Genomic DNA, 25,288 nt, shown 5'->3' with positions numbered 1-25,288 from the left:
CACCCCTGGGTCCATGACCGGGGTCTCGCTGCTCCTGATAATTAACAGGGAATTAGGGAAGTTCTGACTGAGGGATCAGCTCGGGTTTCAAACATCATAGAAATATATTCTAAATTATGATTGTCAATAACATAAACCACAGCATCCCTTCCCAAGGGAATTCCACTCCCCAAACCACTCGGACATGGCGGTCCTGCAAGTCCTATCCCATTCCACAGCCACTAAAGACTATAAATCCCAGGATCCCATACAAAAGGAGTCAATCCTGGTATTTTGAGCAGTGTTGGAAGCCCAGGTGGCCGCAAAGCGCCTCCATGGATGGGTGGTTTGCAGGACCAGCCGGCTCCTCATCGCTATCCCAGGCACAAATTCCTGTCTTCCAAGGATCCGGAGATGTTTAACCCAGCCAAGTCCAGGATGTTTTCAGTGGGGGGAGCCAGAGGGAATCACAGATTTCGGACATTGAAAGCTGTTCCCCAAAAATCCTATACCTGACACCTTCCTTGAGGCAGGGGAGCCTCGACTGAAGCTTCGACTTCACCACTTTTCCATGAATTCCCAGTGGACGGTGGCTCCACCCATCGCTCTCCATCCACCAGAACCCCAGCGGAGCTTGGAGAGTGTGGATGAGCTGCCCATAAACTGAGGCCAGACCTCATCATCCCTTAAACCCCTGGCTTCCAAAATCCTCCAAAAACGGCCTTTAGGAAAAGGCTCAGGAAGAGGCCCAGCAGTGGAATGTCACTGCTGGAGCGGTGCAGGCACCAGGATGTCAGGGAATGATGGATTCGGGCCCAGCCTGCCAGGCAGGGATGGTTCTAGCGCTGATTAGATGCTGCTTTTCCCGACTTTCAGCCTAAAGTTTATTGGGCTTGAAAATATTGAAGGTGGCAAAGGTATCCTGCTTATAATTTAATTATAATTTAATTAATCCCCAGGGCTTGGGCTTTTTGGATTGAAATCCATTTTTTTTTTCCAGTGGCAAAGAGCTGTGGGTTATAAACGAGGCCCCCACCCTCCCTCTCAACCTTCCAGAGCTCTGGGGTCTCACCAGGACCACCTGAGCTCCCAGCACCAGGGGAGCACCCATGGGTGCCTGGAGGGAAGTGGATGGGAAGGGGGAGTCACTCACATCGGGTTGGAGGTGACGGGGTGCAGGACGACCTGCGGGGCACGGGTCGGTGTCTCGGGCACCACATCTGGGGACGAGAGAGAGGAATCAGAGAGCTCTGGGGGCACCCAAGGGAATTAAATCCCACCCCTCACCCCCAGGTGGAATTCAGTGACATCCTGAGTAGGGCTGGGTGTCACTTAGGGCCACCCAGCCATGCAGAATCTTCATGGTCCTGCACCAATAGCCTGGGTTTGAGGAGAAATCCCACCCCTGCACAAATCCAGGGGTTTGGAGAGCTGGCCATGCACCCACCCCCACCAGGAGAAATCCCAGCATCCCACATCCAGGAAAAACCTCCCGAGAGCCTTACCTGGGAAAATGAACTGCTGCTTGTACTTGTAGTAATGGGAGGCTGGAAAAGAGGGAAAAGGGGTTCAACACCAACCTGCAGAGCTGGAAAAGCTCCAACCTGTGCCCCGTTCTTCACCAGGAAACCTCAACTGCAGTTGTGTGAACCCCTCCTGTGCGATCCAACCTCTCCCACTTCCATATCCCCGTATGAAATCTTCCGTATTCCAACCTGGCACGTAGGGTTTGCCCAGCCCAAAAAATTAAGACTTCTGCTGGATTATAATTTGATTTTTTTCCCCCATCTACTCTTCTACACCATTTGGAGAGCGTTGATGTCATCTATGAAGTCACTGGTGGGATTCGGACACTTTTTTTCCAGCTAAAGCCCGTGGCGGGTTTGAGTGTTGGCCCTCAACAGGAATTTGGGAACCTCTTGGTATCAGGGAGACACCAAGTGAGGGGGTTGGAACTGCTGCCCATTCAGGCCCAATTCCACCCTTTTGTCCCTTGCTTTGGAGCCATGTCCTTCCTGGAAGGAGTCCCGGGAGCCACTGCCCAAAGCCAGAGCTCAGAGAGGCTCTGGGTGGTGGGACCCTCCAGTGGCTCCCATCTCCACCCCAAGGATTGATCCAACTGCCGTGGAGGCAGGCAGGTCATGGGTGTGAAGAACTCAGAGCTGCTGAGGCCACCGGAGGTTGGCACCAGCTCGAAAGCCACCTTCTTATCTCCAGGACCACCCCTCAGCTTCCCCTCTCCAGCTTGGAGACCCCAAAGTCCGACCTCAGCCCTGCAGCAGGACCTGAGCCAACATCAAAGGAGCCTGGAAGGTAATTCCGGCAGGAGAAGGTCACTGCGTCACAATTTCCAAGCTCAAATCCTAATCCCTGAGATGACCATCTCGATGGGATAAACCACGGAAAACTTCCCGGCTGGGAAGATGAAAGCAGGGTAAGTCCTGCTTTGGATCCCATTCTGCTCCTCACGGGAATAAAACCAGGAGCAAACACCCCCCAGAGCTGCCAGGGTCTGATCCTGCCCTGCCCCATCCCTGCCGGCTGGGAATGCGTTCCAAGTCCCCAAAAAGGGGTTAATTCTATGATTTCTGCTTTAAACCACAGGAAATAATGTCCCAAAAAGCCCTGGAGCGGTCTCTGCTCCAGAAGTGACCCATGATGGGGTCACCAAAGGCTGGGTCCCCCCCGAGCCAGGCAGGATCCAGGGCTGACCCAGCAGGTGGATTGGGATGCCGAGGAATCGGGATACTTTGGCTTTGGAAGAATTCCTTGCACTGGGTCACCCCAGCACCGAACCCGTGCCGTGTCCTCCCTGAACCTGGAGGCTCCAGGGCTGTACCTGGAGAAATCCTGACCCTATTCCTGGGAACGCTCAGGGCTTCCCCCCAGCTTCTCCGCTGTCTTCCTCACGCCACTCCAAGATCCTGCCTGAATCCCGGGCACTCCAAAGGGCTGCCACCGCTCCGGGCACACAGTGGGGGGTTGATTTTTGGGGGGGTTTCCCAGCTTTTGGAAGTGTTTGTCGTTGTGGTGATGGATTCTGCCAGGCAACTTCCTCCTTGTCTCCCTCCTCCTCCTCCTCTTCCTCTCTGGTTGAAGGCTTGTCAGGATGGAAGCACCACCACGGAGCACGGAGATGCCACCCGGTTCCTCTGGAGAAGCTGTCCTGATCCTCCTTCTGACCAGCCCAGCTCACTAATCCGGGGATTTTGGGGGTGCAGGAGAGACCCCAACCTTCCAGCTGGTCCAGCAAAGAGGTCATGGACCAAGCAGGGCCCCCAGGACAGCCAGGAGTGCTTCAGCATCCCAGAGATCTCCTCGCCTCTCGCCAGCTGTTTTTTGGGAATGGCTGGACACGCTGCCAGGAGTGATTCTGAGCCATCCCCCTCCAGGAATGGACCTTTCCTGGAGCAGCAGGACATCCCAAAGCGAGGCAGACACGCTGGGACAGCCTTTGGTACATCCTCAGCTGGAGAGGAGCTTTTTGGGCTGTTTTCCGCAACTTCTGTGTCCTGCAGCCACCGGGACCTCCCTGCCTCTCCCACCATCCCTGAAGAGACGGAGCTCCAGGAGCAGATGGATCCCAGGTCCAGATTCCGTGGGACAAGCCACGGCAGACATTCCCAGAATCATCTGTTACCCAACGTGTGCTGCCAACAAACCCGTTGGGGACCCATCACCCCAAAACCACGGTGGGGTCACCCCAATTTGCCCTCACAGAGGGGTAAGCCCCTGGTTTCAGTTTGCACCTGGGGTGAAATGCCATGGAAAATCCATGCCTGGAAAGGTTCTGCAGCCTCGGGAGCAGCAGAAGTTGTGCTGGCTCCAGCCTTGGAGGATTCCAAGAGTAGATGAAGCCTTGGGCTCTGACCCTTCTCCAAGCAGGAGATTTGACCCAAGCTGAATTATCCCAAACTCATCTTTTCTCCTCATTCCTACCTCCACCTTCTCCCCATCCCAGCATAAATCCAGGAAGGGGATTCAGTCAAATGGATCTTCACCCCAAGAACACCCCAGGACACGAGTCCCTCTCACGGGGCAGGTGGGACACGGGGACAGCAGTGGCAGTACCTGGCAGGTTGAACTGCTTCTGCTGGCGCGGGCACTGCGGGGACGGGTGCAGCGGGGACGGGGGGGTGGCGCTGGGTGGCAGCGGCGGGGCCGGTGAGGACGGCGTGGACGACGTGGTGGACGAGGGGTTGCTGCTGGAATCTGGCTGGTAGGGCACCGGAATGTGGTCCTGTGGGACACAGGGAAGGAGGGAATAGAGAGGAGCCGGTGAGGGCAGTGCTGGTCAATGCCACCACAGGTGACAAGTGGATCATCCCACCCGTTTCTCCCAGAAGTCCCAGAAAACACCCAGCGCTTTTTCCAAAGCTGTTGGTGTTCCCCAAGGCCATTTCCCACCATATATTGGCTCCTTTCCTACTCTCACCCCCAGATGAGGGTCCCCAAGTCTTTTGGCTCTGCAGAGCCGTGGCCACCAAGGCCAGAATTGGGGCCACAACCCTGGGGCTTGGTCCTTGGGGACAACAAGGTCCTGGCAGCTCCTGCTGAGCTCCTTGGAGCCAAACCCCAGGGCCTTGCAGGGAGCAGAGGGATCTGGAAGGAGCAGCCAACGCATCCCAAGAAATTCCTCACCGTTCCTTGACTCCTCCCAGTCAAGGCCAGTGATTTTGGGCCTGCACTGGGATGGGTAGGAAGGGACCACCAAGAGCCAACAGGCAGGAGAACCTGCTTGGATATCTTGGAACCAAAACGAAAAATCAAAGTCAAAACTTCCCCCCTTGCTGCCCAACCTGGAGTTGCTGAACAGGGTCTGAGCAGTGCCGAGCACTCCCATCCCCAGGGAATTTCCCTCCAAGGTTAAAATACCTGCACGAGCCTTCCCCAGCAGGTGATTTTGTCCTAATTAATTAACTCTTCAATGAGCTGGGCTTTCCAGGAAGCCCATATTGGTCATCATTCCGTGCTCAACAATCTCGGCCACGTAAATTCCTTTTTAAGCAACCAGTGAAGGTCACAACAAAAGGATTTCACGGCAGGGCTGGAATTAGAGGATCTTTAAAGTCCCTTCCAACCCAGGCCATTCCATGATTTTATCCAGGATATTTCTAAAGAAATGCTTTTAGAAACACCAAAATTAGAAGGGGGCCCCGCTGACATAAGAACATTTATAGGGGAAACTTCAACCTGAATGGGAGTGCTCAGGTCAAAAGCTTTCTGCACCACCTCATAGCAACAAAACCAGAGCAGATCCCTGCACCGAGGAATTCCTAAAGAGATTTGGGTTTAAAATCAACGTCTCCAGGCGCATCTTGGTGCCCAGACTTTTCCCAGAGCCAGGAGATGCTGAGGGCTGGAGGAGCTCAGCCAGGCTTTGGGAATTCAGGGTTTTGATGATCCATTCCCCACCACATCAGTGATATCCCTCTTCTTGAGCACTTCCAGCCTGCCAGCTCCACACCCTGCCCTTCCTCTGAGGAATTTTCCACTGGAGGCCAACAGGATCTAAATTCCTTCAGAAGCAGCCCCGTGATGGGTTTATGGTATCAGTGCCGAGCAGGAGCGAGCCAGGTGCTCTGCCAGGTCTGGCTTGAGCAGCTTCGCCAGGGACAATCCAATTCCAGGCTCGTTTTATTTGCAACAGTAAATTTGTTATTTATGGAAGGCTCTGCCGGTAGCAGAGACCTCAAACCACCCCAGATTCAGCTTGGACCTGGAGACTGAGAGGCCACAATGGAGCAGGACCGGGACAGCAGGACCCAGGCTGTTCTGGAAGTGCTGATCCCATTTTATTTTTAAAAGAAATGACCTTATTGGAACATCCTTCCGTGTCCAGGGAAGGGAACGGAGCTGGGAAGGGGCTGGAGCCCCAGGAGCGGCTGAGGGAGCTGGGAAAGGGGCTCAGGCTGGAGCAAAGGAGGCTCAGGGGGGACCTTGTGGCTCTGCACAAGTCCCTGACAGGAGGGGGCAGCCGGGGGGGTCGGGCTCTGCTCGCAGGGAACAGGGACAGGAGGAGAGGGAACGGCCTCAGGCTGGGCTGGGGAGGGGCAGGGTGGATGTTGGGAACATTTCTCCATGGAAAGGGTGGCCAGGCACTGGCACAGCTGTGCAGGGCATGGTGGAGTCATTTAACAGCCCTGTGGATGTGGCACTTGGGGACAGGGGTCAGTGGTGGCCCTGGCAGTGCTGGGGGAACAACTGAACTCAATTTTCTTTGAGGATCTTTTCCATCCCAAACAATTCCACGATTCTCTGAAAAGCTGTGGATGTTTGGGTGCAGGGGGTCCTGTGCCAAGGTTCTCAGGGCTCACCTTGTTGAGTTTGTTGGTTTTGGGCAGCGTTTGGCTGACGTGCAGGTCCGAGTACCGGGGGGGCTTCCTCAGTGGGTTGTTGATGTCGCAGGGCACCGACTCTGTCCGGACTAACCTTGCTGGATTAAGAAGGGAGAGAGGGAAAAGGGGATGGAGAGGAGGGGGAGAGACACGGAGAGACATCAAAGCTCTGCGGTAGCGCCCGGGGTCACCCTGTGCTTGCAAACCGCTCTCCAAAGCGATTCCCGCGGCACTTCCAGCCTGGCATGGCAGCTGAACTTCGGGATCCTCCGTCACCCCGGCCACAGCCAACCCCCCCCAAGGGCGTGAGGCTGCAGTTTGGGGGGTCCAGCAGCTGCCACGGCCCCTCCTTGAGCCGGGGCTCGGCCAGCACAATCCTGTTCCTTTCCGGAGCTTTTTGGGGTGGAGGGAAGGAGCCGAATCAGAACGCTCTCAGCAGGGAGATTCTTTTTTTGGGGGGGAAGCCAGCCTGAAAGTTAGGGGGGGTAAGGAATGGTTTGACTCCAAAACAACGGATTTAAGAGCTGGGTCTGGAGGGTATTTTGGGGTCGGGAGGTATTTCAGTGACGCTGAGGCCACCCCAAAGCCATGCTGCTCCTAAAACACACAGCGGGCAGCTCCGGCTCTTGCAACATCACAGCCCTAAATCCCAATTCCTGCCCATCCCAGGAGCCCGCCTGCTCCCGGGACGGGACGGTGCCTTCCCTGCCTGCCAGGCAGGGTTTGCAGCAAGTCCGAGCCTGACGGAGGGGAGGGGGGGGGGGGGTCTTCAGCCGCTTCCACCCAAATTTCCTGCAAGCGAGGGCGTGGGGGTGGAGTGGAGGCCGTAAAATTGTCCCCTCCGAGGTGCCACCAGCACAATCCTTTCTTTTCCCCGGGATTAAGCCAAGGAGCGAGTTTGGGGGGGTATCTAACACAAAGGAACAGCTTCAAGAGCTCAAAATTCAAGGCAAAAGCGATTGGAAGCGTTTCCCTCAGGCCGTCGCGGTCCTCTGGCCAGCAAGGGAGCCAAAATCTGGAAGAAAAGAGGTGGGAAGCGCCGCCCCGTCGTCCTGCTGCACAGTTCTGCCTGTCTGTGGATTTTAGGCCGGGCTCTCCCGCAGGAGAGAGGGGTAAGGCAGCTCCAAAAGCACCACGAGCATCCGCAGGGCCACGGCCGCGTCCCCGGCGCGGGGACCCCGCATGCACCGGGAGGTTCGGGGTCCCACATCCGCCCTGAGCTCTCGACAGAAGCAAAAGGCTAAAACCTGGTTGGACTTACCCCGTGCGGTGGGGAATCTGAAAAGAAAAGGAGGCAGGGGGAGGGTGGGTGGAAGTGGTTTGCAATGCAAATCTGCCTCGCCCCGACCGGCTCGTCTCCCTACAAGCGGAAAAAACGGTGGGTAACATTTCCCCGGAGCGCCCAAGCGGTTCGGGAGCCTCCGTCCCGCCGGGGACCCCGCCAGGGTCCGGCTCCCGAATCGCCCGGGGGGCTCTTGAAAGCTTTACCCGCTGGCAACATCCCCGGAGGCACAGAGCGGGGGGACAGAGGGCCTTACCTCCGCGGTGGATGATCAGCAGGTGACACGGAGGGGCCTCTTTGGTGCATTTGTTGTGGCACTTGAGCCTGGCAGGGGACAGAGAGAAAGGAGTGACAAGGGGACAGGGATGGATGGAGACTTGATGGAGCGACAGGATAAAGGGGAATGCCTTCCCGCTGCCAGAGGGCAGGGATCCATGGGATTTGGGGAAGGAATTGTTCCCTGGGAGGGTGGCACAGCTTGAAGCTGTGGCTGCCCCTGGATCCCTGGCAGTGCCCAAGGCCAGGCTGGACATTGGGGCTTGGAGCAGCCTGGGACAGTGGGAGGTGTCCCTGCCCAGGGCAGGGGTGGAATGGGATGAGCTTTAAGGTCCCTTCCACCCCTGGTCATTCTGTGACGGATCTCAGGGCTTTTCCCCCCTTTCCTCCCGGGAAAGTGACCGGATACGAGGCTTTGGTTGTTCACTCTGCCTGAGTGAACCCTCCCGGATCCCTGCTTCCCATAATTCCCAAGCAGCAGGCTCAGGGATAAGGAGCAGCACGGGATGCACATCCTGGATAATCAGGAGGGGCTGGCTGGCGGGACACAGGGGCTGCACACCCTTGGAGAGCGCATCCATCCTAATGGAGTGGCACAGAAATTCCCAAACCTCGGGGCTCTGCCCAGCTCCCCCTTCCTTTGCCGGGGGGGCGTGGGGGGGCAGCCAGGCTTGAGGACACCCCAAATTGTCACTTCTGCCAGCGGTGGCTGCAATAAAAGGAGCAGAGGCCTGCGCTGGGGGGAAAAGGTTTACTGGAAGGTGGGACAGGATGAGCTTTAAGGCCCCTTCCAGCCCAAACCATTCTGTGATTCCATGAAACCCCTGTTCCCACCATCCTGCTGCTGGATGCTTAATTAAATTCAGGAGCAGTGGAGGGGGAGGAAGAGGCTCGCCTGGCCCCTGGTGTGTCCCTGTCACTGTGCCCTCCCCTCCTGGCTTTATTGAGGATATTTAGCCAAAGTAAAGAGAGGATTTATAGCCTCTGGATATTCTGCGGAGCTTTTCCCGGTTTGTGGAGCCAGGGCAGGAGTCTGGAGGGCTTCACCCCCGGGTCATGCATACAGGCATAGGCAGACTCCCAAATCCTTCCCATTCCTCCTTAATTAAGGATGGAAATGCATCCCCAGCTCAGTGCTCTGCCAGGCCGGCAGCAAGCCACGGGGGAAAAGGGAAAAAGGAGGAAAGGATTTATCAAAACAAGGGGAAATAATGGGGGGAAAAAAAAAAAAAAAAGGAACGGCAGCTTCAAGTCAATGAGCTGGGTAATGAAAATTCAGGAGCTGCCCGTGTTAGCTTTTATTACAAAGCTGTTCCTAGAGGGAAAGGCAGGAATTAATTTGGGATTTGAGGCTTGGGGGGTTTGGGGTCCAGTTGTTTGTTTTACCTGCCGGTTCCCCTCTGCTTTGTGGGGAAAGCAGCGCCGGGGCAAGGCTGGAACAAACCTAAATGCCTTGCATCCACTCCCAAATTCTGGCTGCCAGGAAATGGACTTGCTCTTTTCTGTGGGATTACAGGGAGCAGGATTGGCACAGCCAGAGCCGCAGCGTCCCTGCTCCTGGTCAGGAACCAGGCACAACATCCCACCCCTTCCCATCTCCCTCACGGAGAACTCGCAGGAAAAGCCTCCAGCTCCTCGAGCACGGCTACAATAGGAATCACCCCTTTAAAATCCCTGGGTTTGATGCCATCCCTTCCAGAAAAGCCTCACCAGCTGTGCAAGTAACCGAGCGCAGCTCGGCAGGTTTAAATCCCAATTTACCAACTCATCAGCGCTTAATCAGCGGCAGCAGCGCTCGTTAGCGCTCGGTTACCCGCGGACAATCGCACATTCCCAGCTGCCAGCCCTAGGAAAGGCAATCCCGGCTCCGGCAGCAGCTTCCCCCGGTGCCGCTGGCTGTACGGTTCTGTCCGAGGCTGGGCTGGGGCAGATTTGGAGCAGCTGAAGCAGCCCCAGCCTCCGCCTCGCTGTTTTCCCGGTCCTGTCCCGTTTTACCCCCTCTCCTTCGCACCGTGGATTCACCGGGCTGGGCTGGGTGGGCTCCGCAGGGCCACGACAAGAGGTGCCACAGAGGTGCCCAAAACTTGGCAGAAATAGAGGCTGCAGCCCAAAACTGTGGGCAAAACCCACTCGATGCCCAGAGCTATCCCTGCCTGGTCCAGCACATGCACCCCCCATGTCCTGCAGACAATTCCACAGGGAATCTCCATAACGTGGGGAGCTAAAGCCAGGCTTAGGGAAGGGGGGACTGTCAGGATCTGACTCAGAGCTCTGGAGTGAGCAGAGCCGAGGTCTGGCAGGCACATCCTCCCCGAGGACCCTGATCCCAGCCCAGACCCAACCCCGGCCCTGCTTTGGGGTGTTATTCACCCGATCCCACGTCTCATTAAAGCTTCCTGGGAGGATGAGCTGGCGAGAGCCTGGTTGGGCTCTCCGCGCCCGAATCCCTGCTCGGTTCCGCCACCAGAACCCCGGTTATCCCCTCACAGCTTTAAGGAGGGACACAAACAGCTCCGGCACGGCGCCGTACTTGCAGTTTTTGCACTTTAAGCCGAACAACATTCCCTTCCCGCAGACGGTGCAGGTCTGAGACATCCAGTACTTGGTGGAAAACCTGTGGAGAGAAACATGGGGAGAGCTGAAGCCTCGCTTATCTCCCGAGCCCGGCTTTATCCTCTCCCTGCTGCCCTCAAACCGCGCTGCAGGTGTTGAGGAATTTTTCTAGGGATGCCAAAACACCAACCTGAGCCCCGCTTTGGGTGTGGAGAGTTGTTCCAAAGGGAATCCGGTCCAAACTCGCTGTGATTCCCCGGCCTTGCCCATCCCAGGCACCCCCCAAAACCCCTCCCTGCCCTGGGCACCGGCGTTCCCAGCCCCTTGGGAAGCAGCTTCCCATCAAACAGCAGCGCTGAGACTCTTCCCAGTGCTTTTCCCTCTTCAGGGAGATATGGAAGGGCGATAATCCAGACATGGGGAATTTGCTGAAGGTCACGGATAAGACACAGCTTTTATTGATAGCGACTCGAGCCTTATCTCAACCAGATCTGAACTGAAATGGAATTGAAATGGGCTTGGAGGACAGCGCAGCCCAGAAAGAGTGGGAATGTCCCCAATCTCCGTGTCCTGGAGCAGAGATGGAAAGGGGGATGCTCATCCCTCATCCCCCAGCCTGGCGCGGCAGTGGGGTGGGCGTACCTGTGTTTTATGGAGTTTCCTAAATCCCGACGAGGGATCTGCGGGGACCAGCGAGGCACTGACAGCGTATCTGCAGGGAGAGACCAGGAAAACCAGCACTGGTAACAAAATCGAGAGCTGGGATTCGAGTTTTTTGGGAAGGGGAGCAAAGGATGCGGACAAAAAACAAATTATGGGATTTTCCTGCTCTTTCCCCTTGGAATGCCTCACTGAGCTCCTTGTCTGGAAAGCAGGAGACCCCTGGGCTTTGTGGGTGTGTGGGAATAGGGGTCTCCTGTCCCAGATCCCATCACCCAGTTTGGAGGAGGGAGAGGATGCATCCCTGTGCAGGCAGGGCAGGATTGCAAAACCTTTGGAATGGCATCACGATGTCCAAACAGGAAAGGGAAAATAAAGCTGGAACGGCCTCATCATCAGTTTTTAATAAGACATCGCGGCTTGAGGTGGCAGCTGGGGAAAAGCTGAGTGCCGGCCACTCCAAAGGTGATTCCACTCGCATTCCAAGGGGAGAACAGAGCTAAAAGCAGGCCCAGTGCTCTCCTTCCAAGGGAAAAGGAAGGAGAAGGCTAAGGAAAAAGCGGGAAGTTCATTGGCACCGCTGGAGCAGGAGGGTGATCAGGAGCGTGGCCATGCTTGGATTCCACATCCTCCTTCAGCCTCAGCGAGGGTGGAAAAGCTGCTCCTCCTCCTCCTGCTGCTCCTCTTCCTGCTCCTCCCGGCCACGGGAAAGGTCCTGCCCCGCAGGATGCTCAGCCCCGGGAGCGGATCCGTGCCGGGATCCTAAGGCTGGATTTCCACTCAGGGATTCGAGAGGTTTCCCAGGCACCAGCGGCGGCTCCCGGCTGTTTGCTCAGAGTGCCGGCAAATCCCTGGCTAAACAGGCGCTGGATATTATCCCTGGGAGCGGGGAGAGCTGTTGTTTGCTTTAATATCCCATTTTAATATCGCGGCAGGCACGCGGCTCTAATTGCGCTCGCCGGCTGAAGGTTACATTTACATCCCGCTCCCCGGGATAGAAATCCTGGGAGCATCCCAAGCCAATCCAGCTCCAGCACCTCCGGCCAGCAGCGGCTCCGGATCCTTCTCCCCCTCTGGTCATTCCACAGGCAGAGGCGGCAATTGAGATGTCAGGACCACGGGATCGTGGAATGGGTTGGGATGGAAGGGACCTTAAAATCATCCCATCCCATGGCCAGGGGACACCTTCCACTGTCCCAGGCTGCTCCAAGCCCTGGCCAGCCTGGCCTTGGGCACTGCCAGGGATCCAGGGGCAGCCACAGCTGCTCTGGGAATTCCACCCCAGCCCCTCCCCACCCTCCCAGGGAACAATTCCTTCCCAATATCCCATCCATTCCTGCCCTCTGGCAATGGGAAGCCATTCCCTGTGTCCTGGCTTTATCCACCCGTGTAAAAAGTCGCTATCCCTAATTTTTACAAGCTCCCTTCAAAGCCAAGGAGGGAAATTCACCTCCCCAGCGCCACATTGCCAATATTTTTGGTATTTTCTCACCAGCCTTTGTGACAACCCAGCATCCCTCCACTACCTCCGCATCCACCACCTCCCAGGGGTGGGAATTTGGCCCACAAATCCCAGAGGTGATGCTCTAACGAGTGACCCCTCCATGCGCGGCCTCATCCCTCCCCAAACGTCCTTCCCCCCTCACTAAATCTCTAAACCAGATCTCAGTTGTCATCATCGCCCCTCCCTGAAGAGCCGAACAGCCGGGCGAGAGCAGCTCCTCTCCCAGAATCAAATCACAACCTCCGCGTTATCAGCCACAATTTATTCCCGCTAACTTTCGGCTGGCCTCAATTAAATCCTGCCAGCCCGGCGAGGGGGAGAGGGGATGGAGGCAACGGCGGCCGCTGAGCCTTTTAATTACTTTCTAAATGTGCTCGCTGCAAAAATGTATTGAAGTGTAGCGGGGATTTTGACCTCGTAACATAAATGAGCCCGACGTGACTCGCAGCTAATTACCTTCATTAGCGGCAGCGAGCCACGGAGGATCGCGGCGTTTAACAATAGAGCCGCTGTTGGCAGGAGGGAAAAGCAGCGGAGCGGGGCAGGAGAGCAGGGAAAGGCACCAGGGATCAGCCCCGAGGGTTTGGGGCGCTCTGGAGTTAATTGGGGATTCTCCCCTTTACCCGGATTCCCACCCGGAGGAAAAGCTCGGGGGGGATGCCCGGAGGAAAGGTGGAGGTGCAGCAGCCTCCCCCCAGCACCGCAGGAATATTCTCCCTGAAACCCCCTCAAATTGCCACAATTAGCGTTAATTACAAGGGGGAAAGAAACCCGTGAGCGCGTCTTGTTTCAGGGTGGGGGGGTTTGGCTTTGTTGTGGGGACCCCGTGATGGAGAAGTGGCAGCGGGATCGGATCCTCGCAAGCTTCGGAGCGTGACAGCGGCTGCCTCTGCCTCATCCTCCCTCTCTCCCTGTTCCCTCCCCCCTCCGCCCGCTGCAGCTCCCCGGAGCTGCCCCCGCCCCATTGATGTCTCCCGACTCCCGCTGCCCCCGTGCCAGTCGTCACTGAAACCTTGATCACCAGCAGCCTCCTGCCTGCCTCGAAAATCCCAACTCTCCCAGCCATAATTCCCCTGGCGTAATTCCCCCCTCTCTCCCGCTCCGAGCTGACGTTTCGTGGGCACGAGCGGAATTCCGCAGGGAAGAGCGCGGCTGGCACCCCCTGAGCAGCCCCATGGGGACTTCCCCCCGGTCAGCCACCCCATTCCTGCCTCCCGAGGGGTTCCCAAAAGCCAAACCCCGCTCCCCGACGCGGTGGCGCTGCCAGGGAATGCCACCCTCCATCCAACACCGCCGTGTTTGCCTTCGCCGCTCCGGCAAAGGTCAGGGCTCCTGCTCCGCGCGGCACAGCTCATCCCAAAATCAACAGCCGCGCTTGATGGGATCAGCTGTGCCAGGAGGAGAGCCGGGAAAGGGGGAACCAACCGGGCAGAGGGTGACAGCCACCTCCGGCATGTCCCTGACAGGCGACACGGCAGCAGAGCGCTGCCACCCCGCTCGCCGGCGCTGACGGGCAGCTGTGACAGCCAGCGCCGCTCCCTGAGTGGCACCCGCGCGTCTCGGAGGGGACGGCGACGGCGGGGCCACCTTGGCCGTGACGCCCTCGCTGCCCCCGCTGCCACCCCGGCAGCTCCGCGGTGAATTCCTGGGCATGTCCTGCATGGAGAAAAGCACCTGGAGCTTCCCTATTTCGTTATTTTGGGGTCGCACCCTCCTTGGGGTGGGCGGTGATGGCCTCAGCGAGCCCCAAACCCTCACCAAGGACACCTGGAGCATCTTCCAGGGGTGGCGGCGGTGCCAAACCACATGGATGGGGACTGTTTCATCCCAATTCCCCCTTCCTTGTCTCCTGGCCCCTTTCTGGATGCCGGGGAATTGGTGTGAGCACGTTATCCATCACGGAGACAGCCTGATGAACAAACCCCCCTTCTCCTACTACAGCAAACAGCGTCGGGAGGTGTTCACATTATGAATGGGACGGATAAAATCGATGGAAGTGGCTCGGGAAAGAATCCCGGGATGAGTCACTGCAAAGCCAAGAAATGGCCAGGAGACTTTGCAGTTATCCCAGACACCCCAGGCTGTCACCAAAATGCTCCCAGGATGGGGGAGCCCCATGGAGAGATAAAGGGGAGACCCTGGGGTGGAGCCTCTTTCCAGAAGAGTTCAACAACAAAAGATACCCAGCATCGGGAATATCTCCACCGCTGGGCAAAATTCCCAGTCTAGAGGCAAATCATAATATCCATGGAATGGTTTGGGTAGGAAGGGACCTTAAAGCTCATCCCATCCCACCCCTGCCATGGGCAGGGACACCTTCCAGGGTCTCCGGCTGCTCCAAGCCCCAATGTCCAGCCTGGCCTTCCAGGACACTTCCAGGGATCCAGGCTTCCCTGGGAAACCTGTGGCAATTCCAGGGACACTGTCCCAGTGTGTCCCCACCATCCTGAGTTTACTTCCCACGTGGTCCCAGCTGGGAGCTGAGCACCCCAGGGAGATGCTCTGCGGCAAAGTCCCTTCATGAGACACCTCTGGCCTTGCTCGTGCTGCTTTTAGGGCCGAAATAGGATGGGAGAGATCCCAGAGCAGCTGCTCCAGCAGCTTTCCCTTCCCATGTAAATCCATGCAGGATTCAAGCTGCAAAGGGCGTCACTGCTGCCTCCATTAGTGCACGTGGCAAATTTGGTGTGGTGGGAAGTGTCCCTGTCCCTGCAGGAGGTGGAATGGGATGGTCCTTAAGGTCCCTTCCAACCCTGTGGATCACAGCCAGGTCCAGTGGGTGGAAGGATGATCCAGGATAGATCCAGCAGGATGAAAGCGAACCTGAGCCGGAGTAGAGGGCATCATCATCCAAAGCAGGAGCTGTTCCCAGAGCCCTTCTCCAGTAAGGAAAGAGTCCAAAGGGACTCTAATCAGGGCAGTTCCCCTTTGCAGGGTGACAATCCCATTTATCCAGCTCAAATGTTACCTTCAGCTGGCTTAGAGCCTCACATCGGGATTTCCTCCCCCCTACAATTCCCAGCCTTGCAGGCTCAATTAGGCTTACCCAGACAAAGCTGTGCCCTCCGACTCCACTGCCGGGGTGGGAAACCCTTGGCAGCCTGGCTGCCAGCTGTGGCCAGATGTGGCTGCTGGGAGCTGCCAGCTGTGCTGCCAACACAGCTGGGGAGTGCTCCTGTGCAGGGCGGGCCCAGGGAGGAGAGAACCACTTCTTGGGTGGGCCCCAAGAGAGGAGGTTCCTTGGGGAAGTCCCCTCCTGGAGGTGGTTGGGGCTGGGACAGTGTTAGGGAGAAGTGTCCCCCCACAAAGCCACCCCTGGCACTGGGAATGGGGTGACCACGGAGAGGGGGCACAGTCTGGGTGGCACTGGCTGCTTCCCCGCGTCACCTTCAACACCAGCATCGTGTCCTTGGGGCTTTCCAGCAGAAAAGCTGGGTTTAGGGCTCTGGGATTCCCACCCAGACCCACTGGACATGATCCTGGATCCCTGTCCACCAAACCTACCTGAGGTCAGCCCTCCAGGGGCTCTTTCACAGACGCTTCAGGGGCTGGGGGGGCTCAAGGAGCTCTGGTGGCATCTCAGCACTTGTCACTTGGCCATCCCTGGCTGGGATCCCACTCATGCTCCCACCACGAACTGCAAACTCCTTGCTCACCAAGCCGAGAGGGAGAGGCAGGAGCGGGATTCAGGAGATTTCCCCAGGGACACGGCCAGAGCAGCAGTGCCGTGGGTGGGGTGGAGCTGTCACACAGGACTGGGCTGAGGGCCCCGGCAGGGAGGGAGGGGACGTCCCTGGAGACCCCATTAAACCAGGGGTTCTACAACTTCCTCCAGAGGAGCAGCTCCGATCTCTGCTCCCTGGGACAGGCAACAGCTGGAGCTGTGTCAGGAGGTTTAGGTGGACATCAGGGAAAGGTTCTTCCCCCAGAGGCTGCTGGGCACTGCCCAGGCTCCCCAGGGAATGGGCACGGCCCCGAGGCTGCCAGAGCTCCAGGAGCGTTTGGGCAACGCTGCCAGGGATGCCCAGGGTGGGATTTGGGGTGTCTGGGCAGGGCCAGGAGCTGGGCTGGATGGTCCCTGTGGGTCCCTTCCAGCTCAGGATATTCCATGATCCTGTGTTCCCCCCAGCCTGGTTTGTGCTGCTGGAGAAAGAGGCTCCTTCTGCAGCTCCCAGCCCTTGTGCTCTGTGCAAATCCCTTCCCATCAGGACAAAGGGATGTTAAAAATCAGAGGGAAGCATCCAAACCTGCTCCCAACCTGGGTCAGGGATGACTCGGATGGGAACGTGCTCCTGCCAGGAGCAGCAAGTTTGGGGAAAAGAAATCCTGGAGCGACGGCCAGGGAGGGACGGGGCCTCGCTGGGCTCCCCTCACCCATCTCCAGCTGACAACGACAACATTTTTTTGTGTTTCTGTGCTTAGGGAAGTAATTCCACGGCAATCCAGAGCATCTGAGTGCTGCTGTGCTGCTCCCACAGGGGGAACAGGGAAGAGGGATTTTTACAAAATCCCACGGGAATGGGATATAGTGGAGAGCTCGGCTGTTGAACCACCACAAGGATGGGGACAGGGAATCCTTGGGATGCAGGGAGGGCTTGGAGCCACCTGCTCCAGTGGGAGGTGTCCCTGCCCATGGAAGTGCTCCCTTCCAGCCCAAATCATTCCACGATTTTGCTCCCTACAAATGTCTGCCCTGCTTGGCATAACTCCCACACGGATGTTGATCCTGCAAGGACCAAACAGCTCCGCTGATGCCGAAACCTCCCGGCAGGGATCAACCAGCTGGGGAAACCCAGCTCCCATCCAGCTTGGAAAACATTCCCAGCAGCCAGGGAAGACGGAGGGAAATGAGAGGAGACACCTCTCCAGCAGCGTTAGCCACTTGCCAGCCCATCACTTCCCATCGCATCCCGCTCCGGCGGTGCCACGTTCCATCAGGATGTCACACCACGGGATGTAATCAACACTGAGGCGTGAGGAAAACTAATCCGAGGAGACACGGCTGGGAATGGGGTTTGGGCCGTGGTTTCTGCTCTGTTGGTCCAGGCTGGGAGCTGAGCTCAGACAATTCCCATGAGGGAAACAGCAAGGCAAAAAATCCCCCTCGCCCCGGGCAAATCCGGAGTCGGGTGTTGGATATCTCTGGGAATATCAGCATCGTCTGCCTGCAGGGCTCCTGCCAGGTGCCACTGTCCCCAAAGCCAAGGGGAGAGGGGGAAAATCCAGCAGGAACGGCTGGATGAGTCCTCAGTGATCCCAAACTGCAGGGGAAGGGAAGGGAAGGGAAGGGAAGGGAAGGGAAGGGAAGGAAGGGAAGGGAAGGGAAGGGAAGGGAAGGGAAGGGAAGGGAAGGGAAGGGAAGGGAAGGAAGGAAGGGAAGGGAAGGGAAGGGAAGGGAAGGGAAGGGAAGGGAAGGAAGGGAAGGGAAGGAAGGGAAGGGAAGGGAAGGGAAGGGAAGGGAAGGGAAGGGAAGGGAAGGGAAGGAAGGGAAGGGAAGGGAAGGGAAGGAAGGGAAGGGAAGGGAAGGAAGGGAAGGGAAGGGAAGGGAAGGGAAGGGAAGGGAAGGGAAGGGAAGGGAAGGGAAGGGAAGGGAAGGGAAGGGAAGGGAAGGGAAGGGAGTTGGCTGCAAACCCTTGTCCAAGAGCTGAGCAGGAAGAATGAGTGGAAGACCCCAAAACAAGCCAGAAAGGCGACACTTCCAGAAAGGAAACAAGGGAAAAACCCAGGGAAGGGAAGGTGACAAAAACACAGCCTGGATGTGGAGCTGGAGGAAGATTTTAGGTGAGGAACAAGAGGCAAGGGGACCTCGACTTGGCTGGGAATCACTCCCAGCAGCTGCCATGTGTTTCCAGGGAAGTTCTTGGGCCAAGAGCCACGCCTGGCTTGGAAAAGCTTCAATCCCTGTGGAATTAATCCCAGCACTGGTCTGGGACTGGGAAATGAGGGACAGGCTGTTCCTCCTGGACCAGCAGCACTGCGCTGGGTCAGCTCCGAGAGCCAAACCCAGTGAGTGCCAGCAGCAGCATCTCCCAGGAGAGGAGAAGGGATCAAGGCTGGCTCCTGGGATCAACTCCATGGGGTTTGCACCAGGCCTGGCTTCCCAAAACTCCACATCAGCTCCAAATGCAGGAAGCAGGAGAGGATTAAACACAGAGGTGAAACCACGGCTGGGTTTACAAAGGAACCCTCGGAAAAGTCACTTTTAGGTGACATCCAGGCAGTGCCACCAACTCAGACAACACAGAAACCTCGTGGCTTTCCCAAAACACAGAAATAATCAACTTTTGGGGGGTTATCATTGCCGGAAGCACCCGCACATCCCCAAACACCAACACGAGGCACCTCCACAAGGGCTGGGCTCGTTCCACAACGGTCAAGCAGCGCACTCCAGACCACTGACTCCAAAATCCCCGCAGTCCCATCCTCTGCTTGGCATCTCCCACCCTTCGGAAGAGGGATCCGAGGGGGCCATGGGGACTTACTTGCTGAGAAGGTGGCTTCGGTGTGGACGGGCGGGGTGGAGGGCAGGAAGGGCGGGTACCCCACGAAGAAGGAGCGCAGGGAGCGCTCGGAGAGGAGCGGGGAGCGCTGGGCCGGGATGTTCTCACAGCTCCCCACGCTGTTGTGGATCTTGAGGTTCAGGGGCTTGTTCTTCTTCTTGACTCTGGGAGGGAAAAGAGGAAAAAGGAGGGGAAAGTGACGGGAAAGGAGCTGGGGATGGGCTGGTGGCCCCTGTGGGGTGCGGGTGTGGCTGCATCATCTCCCATGTGATAATTAATCCCACTTCCCATCAAACGAAGGCAATTTTCATCAAGGAACATTCCAGAGCTTTTCCTCTTGAGAACCTGGGTGGGAAAAAAAGAATCAGCTGGTCCAAAAGTTCGTCACGCCCTGGCCTTGCTGACCTTGTCACATCCCCTGAATGATCACATTTAATGTCACTACATCAAGTTTAGGGCCCAAGCAAGGCTGGGCTGCAGCAGAACACGCGAGGAACCCCAGCAGATTCCCAGGAAGCAGCTCCTCAAGGCACAGGACTGTGGTGTGGGCACCCCTAAACACTGGGAGAAGCTCCTCAGAGATGAAATCCTGCGGAGCAGGCGGGGATGAGTCGCCCGCCTCTCCCTTCTCAGCCCATTTTTCCACACCGGGACAAGGACTGCTGGTTCGGATGATCCCAAAGCTGCGCCAGACTGGAAGGATTTGGGATGCAGAGTGACAGTGCCAGCCCAGATGGGCCAGGCTGCAGGAGCCTGGCACTGCGGAGCCGCTCTGGCTCCACCGCTCCTACCCCGGCTACTGCGGAGAGAGGAGGAGAGGCACAGCTCTGGGAATGGCAGCTCAGCCCTTGGGAGATGTGGAGGATTTGGGACAGAGATCCTTTGAGAACATCCTGGCAGGGCAACAGCTCGGGGTGGTCAAGGACCCCTGGAATGCACCGTACAATCCATGCATCCCAGCTGGAACACTGCATCCGACTGTGTCCCAGCACTGGAGGGACCTGGAGCTGCTGGAGGAGTCCAGAGGAGGCCACAGAGCTGCTCCAAGGGCTGGAGCCCCTCTGCTCTGGAGCCAGGCTGGGAGAGCTGGGGGTGCTCACCTGGAGAGGAGAAGGCTCCAGGGAGAGCTCAGAGCCCCTTCCAGGGCCTAAAGGGGCTCCAGCAGAGCTGGAGAGGGACTTGGGACAAGGCATGGAGGGCCAGGACACAGGGAATGGCTTCCCAGTGCCAGAGGGCAGGGCTGGATGGGATATTGGGAAGGAATTGTTCCCTGGGAGGGTGGGGAGACTCCAGAGCTGAGCATCTCCTGCCGCTCCCAGCAGTGCCCAGGGCATCTGGCCCTGCCAGGCGATAGGAAATGACCTCTTTAATGAGGAAAATTAAACCATCCTCTAATAAGTTAATTATTTCCTCACACAGGGAAGCTGCTGCCGTGTTTAGGGTGGCTGCAGGGACTTCTTTGGGCGCGGTGGGATCGGGATGGGGCGGATGGTTCCGGGCTGGTCCAGCTGCACGGCTCTCCTGGCTTGGAGCTCCCTGGGGTCAGCCCCACAGCTGATGGTCAGGAAGTCATGGATGGGTGGGAAGGGACCTTAAAGCGCATTAAAGGACCTGGGCACGGACACCTCCCACTGTCCCAGGCTGCTCCAAGCCCCAGTGTCCAGCCTGGCCTTGGGCACTGCCAGGGATCCAGGGGCAGCCACAGCTGCTCTGGGCACCCTGTGCCAGGGCCTGCCCACCCTCCCAGGGAACAATCCCTTCCCAATATCCCATCTCATCCTGCCTGGTGGCCCCAAATCTTGCCCATTCCCTCCGTTGCTGCCGCTCAATCCCAACCCAACCCTGGGGTCTCCACCAAAGATCCCAGTGCTGTTCCCCCGGCCCCAGCACGGCCGCAGCTCCCCCTGAGCTCAACCCCGGCCCGAAGCCCTTTCTGAAAGACAGTGATTAAACACTAATCTCATTTTTTTTTCCACCCATAAATCAGTTCCAGACCAAATATTTACTGCGAGCATCATTTCCTCGCCAAGCAGGGCTGCTGACAGCTCTCATTATTAGGAAGGATGAGTGATTTTGGACAGAGAGAGATTTTTTTTTCCCTCTCTCTGTTTCTTCAGGAGAAGAAAAAATAATAAAGAATAATAAACACCGAGATCCAAGTGGGGAACTGGGCTGGCTGCCGGTCTCCCCATGGCCTTGATCTCCTGAGGGAGAGGATCTAATCCTGGAGAGGAGACTCCTCACCCATGGAAAACGCTCTGGCGTGGGGGGCTCACAGCGATGCTGTCCCCTGGTTTGGGGACAAGGAGTGCCTGAGGGACATGGAGCAAACCGAGCCCCGTTTGGGGCTTCTTGGGCTAAAAAGGGTCAAATACCATCCTTGGGGCAGGGGTGGAGGATGAGGCCAGTCAGGGGCACCCCATAAAGGACTTGCTGCCATGAGGGGTCATCCATCCATCCATCCATCCATCCATCATCCATCCATCCATCCATCCCTCCATCCATCCATGGATCCATCCCTTCATCCATCCACCCATCCATCCAGCCATCCATCCATCCGTCCCACATCCATCATCCATCCATCATCCATCATCCATCCATCCATCCATCCATCCATCATCCATCCATCATCCATCCATCCATCCATCACTCCATCCATCCATCATCCATCCATCCATCACTCCATCCATCTGTCATCCATCCATCCACCCATCCCTCCATCCATCCATCCATCCATCATCCATCCATCCATCCATCCATCCATCCATCATCCATCCATCATCCATCCATCCATCCATCATCCATCATCCATCCATCATCCATCCATCCATCCATCATCCATCCATCATCCATCCATCCATCCATCCATCCATCCATCATCCATCCATCATCCATCATCCATCCATCCATCCATCCATCCATCATCCATCCATCCATCCATCCCTCCATCCATCCATCCATCCATCATCCATCCATCATCCATCCATCCATCCCTCCATCCATCCATCCATCATCCATCCTCCATCCATCCTCCATCCATCCATCATCCATCCATCCTCCATCCATCCATCCTCCTACACAGGTTGGAATGAGATGATCTTTGATCCCAAACCACTCCATGATTCCATAGATAGTGAGAGGAAAAGGGGAAATGGTTTTAAACTAAAAGAGGGGAGATTTCGATGGGATATTGGGAAGGAATTGTTCCCTGGGAGGGTGGGCAGGCCCTGGCACAGGGTGCCCAGAGCAGCTGTGGCTGCCCCTGGATCCCTGGCATTGCCCAAGGCAAACATTTCCGTCCTCCCCTTGTTTACCCAAAGTGGGGAAAAATGTGCTGGAAACACATCCTGGTCCTCCCAGACTAAATTCCCCATCCCAGCTGGGCAGGAGGAGCCCCATTCCCTGTGCCAGGCTCCCAGTCCTGCAAGGACGGCAGAGGCAAAAAGGGGGATTTAAAAATAAAAATAAAAATAAAAATAAAAATAAAAATAAAAATAAAAATAAAAATAAATAAAAACAACCAAGGGAAAACGTCATCCCAGTTCAATTTTCCATAGGGATAAAACCCAACACAACCCTGCTTCTGGAAAGGGAGGCAGGATTCCCTCGCTGCTGGGAATTTTGGCCGGATTAATCCCAGCTGGATCAGGAGGAACTGGCAAAGTGCAGCGGGAGATGGAACCGGGTCTCACTTCCCTGCTCAGGGCGGGGTTGGCCGTGCTAATCCCCCCATCGAGCGGCATTCCAGCCCTTCCCAGGAGCTGGAAAAGGTGGCCGCTCCCTCTAACCATCGCTGGGATTAACGCGAAGCCCGGGAAGCGCAGGGAGAGCCGGAGGGGCCGTTTAGGTGGGTTTGGATGGTGCTGATCCCTGCCGGCCCCCGGGAAGGACCATTTCCCTCCAGTCCAAAAGGAGTCTCCAGGCGAGGCAGGAGTGGGGAGATGGTTATGGAGCAGATATTCCTTATTTAGGCTCCAAAGGGCTTTGAGGGAGCAGAGAGAACCACGCCTGGTCCATCTCGAGGCTTTGAGCCCTCCAAAACCTGGGAAACATCCACGACAAATTCCTAAATCTGGACATCCCCCCTAATTTTTTTTGCCACTCGGGTTCACTCTCCGTGTTGTCCCACCCTCATTCCTGCTCCAGGAGGCTTGGAAGCCAGCTATTCCTGGGATTCTACCCCTCGCTGCAGGTCCCAGGCTCCCCATCAGCACAATGGGATCAACCCCTGCCCCAAGCAGCCCTTGGCTTCCCAAACCTTTCCCAAAATCCGGGATCTCAGCCCTTCCCACATTGCGGCCCCGCTCAGCATCCCCGCGCAGCTCCTCTCCTTCACCCCTCACCATCCCCTGACCCAGAATTCCTCATTTTCCTCCTTTATCCTGTGCATCCCTTGGTTGGGAGAGCCCAAACCAACCCCTCGAGGCAGAGTTCGTGGAGCATCGGGGCTAATTCCTGCCTCGGGATGCTCGGGAGAATCGCCAGGAGCGATTCCATGCTCAGAGAGGCGAATGCCGACGATTAGGGCCGTAATTTCATGCAGGAATTTGCTAAATATATATTTTTAAAAAAAAAACAACAACAAAAAAAAGCGCCCAGCGAGTTTGAAGCGTTTAATGCAAATCCCTTTAGGTGTCAATCCCGCCTGAATGGCTCATCCCCGCCTGCTCTGTGGGATCAGTCAAACGCTTATCACCGGCTTTGGGGGAAAAAAAATAGAGGGTTTCAACAGGCGCTGAAAAACAGGAGCAGACACCGGGACAAAGGGCCCGTCACTCCTTTCGGGAGCCGGCGGGGAGAGCAGGGACTGACAGCGGCGTGGGGTGCGGGGAGGATCTTAGAGGATTTCCACAGAAAGGTGCCCGGGGAGGACACGGCTTTGCCCTGTTAGGATGTCCCGGCGTGGTTCAGCGGCTGGAAGAGGAGGATGTGCTGGGAGAAGCTGGAATATGAGCATGGGCACAGTGGGATCCATGCAGGGAGCAAGAATGCAGTGTTCACAGGGCTGTGGTGCTGCCGGAATGTGGCTCATCCCAAAAAGCATCCCAACCGTTCCCCAGCAGTGCTCATCCTCCATTCCCAACTCTTAAAAAACCCTGGAAATGGAGTCAGTACCAACGTGCTCTGCAGGCATTTGTTGTCACTTCCATTCTTACCGCCATTAAAAAATAAAATAAATTCATTAAAACGGGTTTACTTTAAAATTTAGCCCCCAGACAGGAGCTGCCCCTGCAGGTGATGTTTTATTCACCACTTTGCTCCTCGCCAGCACACACCAATTTCCATGCAAGCGTTGCTCTTAAAGGAAGGGAAATAGAGGGGGAGGCAAAATAAAAAATCCCCTCATCAGTATTTCAGCTGCGAAGGATTAAAGATCGCCGCTGCCTGGCCGGGAGTGCACAGCCCCGGCCGGGATTCAGCCCCGAAGATTTATGGCTTTTTGGAGTGGTTTAAGTGCACGATCTTCCCGATTCAATCCAAGCAGGGAGCAGGTGAAGGGCTGCCCCCGCAGCAGGGCAGGCGGCTCCAGCAGCAGCTGCTGGAAGGGCAGAAAAAAGGAGGAAAAGCCTCAAATTCACTCTGGCATTTTTTCATGCAAGAAATACGGAATCATTTGGTTGAAAGGGAGCTTGAAGAGTATTTTATCCCCAACCCTGCCATGGCAGGGACACCTCCCACTGTCCCAGGCTGCTCCAAGCCCCATCCAACCTGGATCCTCCCAGGGATCCAGAGGCAGCCACAGCTGCTCTGGGAATTCCATCCCAGCCCCTCCCCACCCTCCCAGGGAACGATTCCTTCCCAATATCCCACCTATCCCTGCCCTCTGGCAGTGGGAAGCCATTCCCTGTGTCCTGTCACTCCCTGCCTTTTCCAAAGCCCCTCTCCAGAAGAACTGCCACTTCTTTTCCCTTCCCGTTCCCATATTGGCACATAGATGGCAAAATCTGACCTTTTCCTTCAAGGATTCCCCAAATAAACCATAAAAAACACCCCTGGATAAGGAGTCTGAGCATTCCCAAACAGGCCTGGGGAGCTGGGATCAAGTCCAGCATGGCTGGAGCCATCTCAGCCAGGAAAGGAGGCACCAGGTCACCTTTGGCACCGGGATAAACACACAGCTCCTGTGCCTGGTGCATTCCCACATCCCAAATCCCCGTGCAGCGAGGATGGCACCAGCTTCTTTAGGATTTTCAGG

General features: G+C 56.7%; 1 protein-coding gene across 1 annotated transcript in view; it reads right to left on the bottom strand.

Moving 5' to 3' along the window:
- Positions 1–25,288, bottom strand: part of KSR2 (kinase suppressor of ras 2) — a 73,971-nt gene that overhangs the window by 25,288 nt on the left and 23,395 nt on the right. Inside the window, 9 exon segments of the mRNA XM_039561040.1 lie at positions 1,133–1,199; positions 1,485–1,526; positions 4,051–4,219; positions 6,297–6,415; positions 7,579–7,677; positions 7,856–7,923; positions 10,406–10,489; positions 11,071–11,140; positions 19,075–19,256. Of these exon segments, the coding sequence (XP_039416974.1) occupies positions 1,133–1,199; positions 1,485–1,526; positions 4,051–4,219; positions 6,297–6,415; positions 7,579–7,677; positions 7,856–7,923; positions 10,406–10,489; positions 11,071–11,140; positions 19,075–19,256 (900 nt within the window).

The sequence above is a fragment of the Corvus cornix genome, chromosome 15 (genome assembly GCF_000738735.6).
Source record: "Corvus cornix cornix isolate S_Up_H32 chromosome 15, ASM73873v5, whole genome shotgun sequence".
In the NCBI taxonomy this organism is placed as follows: domain Eukaryota; kingdom Metazoa; phylum Chordata; class Aves; order Passeriformes; family Corvidae; genus Corvus; species Corvus cornix.
Note: the sequence above shows the minus strand (reverse complement) of the source record. Positions and strands in the feature narration are given on the sequence as shown.